This window comes from Pipra filicauda, unplaced genomic scaffold (genome assembly GCF_003945595.2).
Source record: "Pipra filicauda isolate LSUMZ 115617 unplaced genomic scaffold, ASM394559v2 scaffold1060_size32996_pilon, whole genome shotgun sequence".
Taxonomy (NCBI): Eukaryota; Metazoa; Chordata; class Aves; order Passeriformes; family Pipridae; genus Pipra; species Pipra filicauda.
The window spans coordinates 1-2,314 of record NW_024103497.1 but is presented as its reverse complement, the minus strand read 5'-3'; the positions used below and the strand labels follow the sequence as shown (position 1 = coordinate 2,314).

The following is a 2,314-nucleotide window of genomic DNA, read 5'->3' as shown; positions in this document are numbered from 1 at the left end:
ATAATCTGGAATTCTTCCAGGTTCATGAGGATTCCCAAGATCACAAACACTGAGACAGGAAAGGTGCTCACACAAAAAACAGCTTTCCCTGCTTTTTTCCACAGGTGAAGCAAGTGTGGAAGGGGCACTTGGCCCAAGGCAAGATGCTTTTACAGCCACTTTAGGCAGCCCAAAGTGGATCTGGCTGGCAAATGGGATTATGCTTCTGCTTTCAGGGACTATTTGCACAGTACATTGAGGGGAAACAGGGCCATTTATTCATCTACTGAAGGAATAAGAAGAGGGGGGAGCAGGTGCTGTGGCCCCAGAGCTTCTCTCTGCTTTGGGGACACTTCTGTGTTTTCCTCTGTCCATTGAATTCCCAACAAAGAAGGAAAAAGCTACAGGAACTCCAGTCTGGAGTGCTCAGGACATGTGGAAGCAGGGGAATTTTTCTTCCCAGCTGGGACTGAGAGTGCAATTTCACACTCCTTTGGAGAGCATTGACTAAGACAGCCCATTTCTGCCCAGGGATCTTCCAGGGGGAACTCAATCTGGGCTCTGGGTGGGTCCCTGCAGGGGCAGCAGCTTCCTCTGCACATTTGAGGGGATAAAGCTGCTCTAAACCTGCCCTCCAACTACTCCACAGCAATTTAGGACCTCTGAGGACAGTTCCCCACTGTTTCCACCCCTGCAGAGACCTGAACACATCCTGTGTGACCACCCCTGGCATTAACACCCTGCAGGAATGAAGACACTGACTGTAAATACACTTGTCTACCTGTAAACCTCCACTTTGTTTGCTACTATACAGCAATAACATTTTCTATTCATATTGCAGCTACAGACTTAATAAATAGAATTGCATATATTGTGCTTTAGAAATTAAAATGCATTCCAAAGTCAGGCAATGCTAAACAATGAAAGTCTTGAACCCTCCCCCCCCAAACCAGCCCCACTTCTGGTTTCAGAACCAGCCCACTTCCTCACTCTCTTCACAAAGGGAGAAACTCTCTCTTTCCACCTCTGAAATAAAAATTCCCTCACCAAAAGTGACCAAAAAGAGTCTACTTGGGCACTACTGCAAATGGAAGTTGTCTAATAACCATTCCTTCTAACTCAGGAAGGGGAGGAGGTGAAGAAAGTCACAACAAATGTTTGGATTCCTTCCTCTTTGACGTCTTCTCTTCCCTATCTGACGCTCTGGGACATGTGCAGGGGGGTCAGCATCTCTTCAAAGGTGGCTCCTTTCACATCAGAGCCCCTCAAATTGGCTTCCTGGAGGTCACAACCTGATAGGTCACAATTCTGAAGGGGAAAAGAAAAAGAAGTGTCAATGGAATGCACCCAGAACTCTGTTCAAAGCTTTACTTGAAGTCCATTTACCTGAACTCCATTGTACTCTGAAGCTGGAGAGGTCAGCCAAAAGCCAGCAATCCCCCCAGTTACCAGCTGACTAGAGGAGAGAAAGGAATAGGATGGAAAATGAATCCCAACTCACTTCCAAATCAGTTCCTGCCAACGTTGCTCCCCTGAGGTTACAGTTCTTTAGTTTGGGGTTTCTCACTGTTGCAACTCGGAGGTTAATTCCTGTCATCTGACTGCCCTCCATGGCCACTCCTTTCAGGCTGGCACCTGGAACACACACAGAAAGGAGTTCTGTGAGGAAAAACAGTCAGAAACACAGCAGCTCCACACTGGTGCTGCCTCAGAGCTGTGTGAATTGGAGGAGGACAAGGGGATTTGGGGCTGAGATGGTCACAGACTCAGTGCAGCCCTTGTGGGCCCTTCTCAGGGTTGGACAAACCACAGCTGGACCTTTTCCGGGCCATAGAAATGCACAAACACAGGCTTCAGTTGGCACAGATTCACAAGGCAAAAGCTTCTCACCTTCCAGATTAGCTTTGGGGCCTGATGGGTCCTCAGAGTTGCAGCCTTTCAGGGACGCTCCCTCTGCGCTGGAGCGCAGCATCTTCACCCCTGGCAGGTTGGCACACTGGCACAGACAGGAGTCACTGAGGGCCGGAAGAACAACACCAAAGACAATCAAGAAGACACTTTTAATTTCTGCTTTGGGAGTCAATCCCATTAAATCATTAGTGTGAGGAGGTGTAAAAGCTTTGGGAACCAGAACAACTCTAGAATATATTTAAGAACTCGATGTTTTACACCCCTCTGTTTGTTCCAGCTGCTCTCTGTTAACACAAGCCCAGCCCTCCCAAGCTGCAGCAGCTCTTCCATCCAGCACAGAGCCTGACAGGTCAGCCCTCCCCAGGCTGGCACAGCACAGGTTGGCACGGGCCAGGTTGCAGCGGCTCAGATTGGCCACCTTGAA

At 48.8% G+C, this 2,314-nt stretch overlaps 1 protein-coding gene across 1 annotated transcript; it reads right to left on the bottom strand.

Annotated features, from left to right (window-relative positions):
* Window positions 1-1,061: 1,061 nt before the first annotated feature.
* On the bottom strand, window positions 1,062-2,049 carry LOC114003214 (BTB/POZ domain-containing protein KCTD9-like; the record flags this gene model as incomplete). The annotated part of the gene is made up of 3 exons (XM_027749910.2): window positions 1,062-1,287; window positions 1,481-1,614; window positions 1,870-2,049. Coding segments are annotated over 3 exons (431 nt in total), but the record flags the coding sequence as incomplete, so codon positions are not given.
* Window positions 2,050-2,314: the final 265 nt, after the last annotated feature.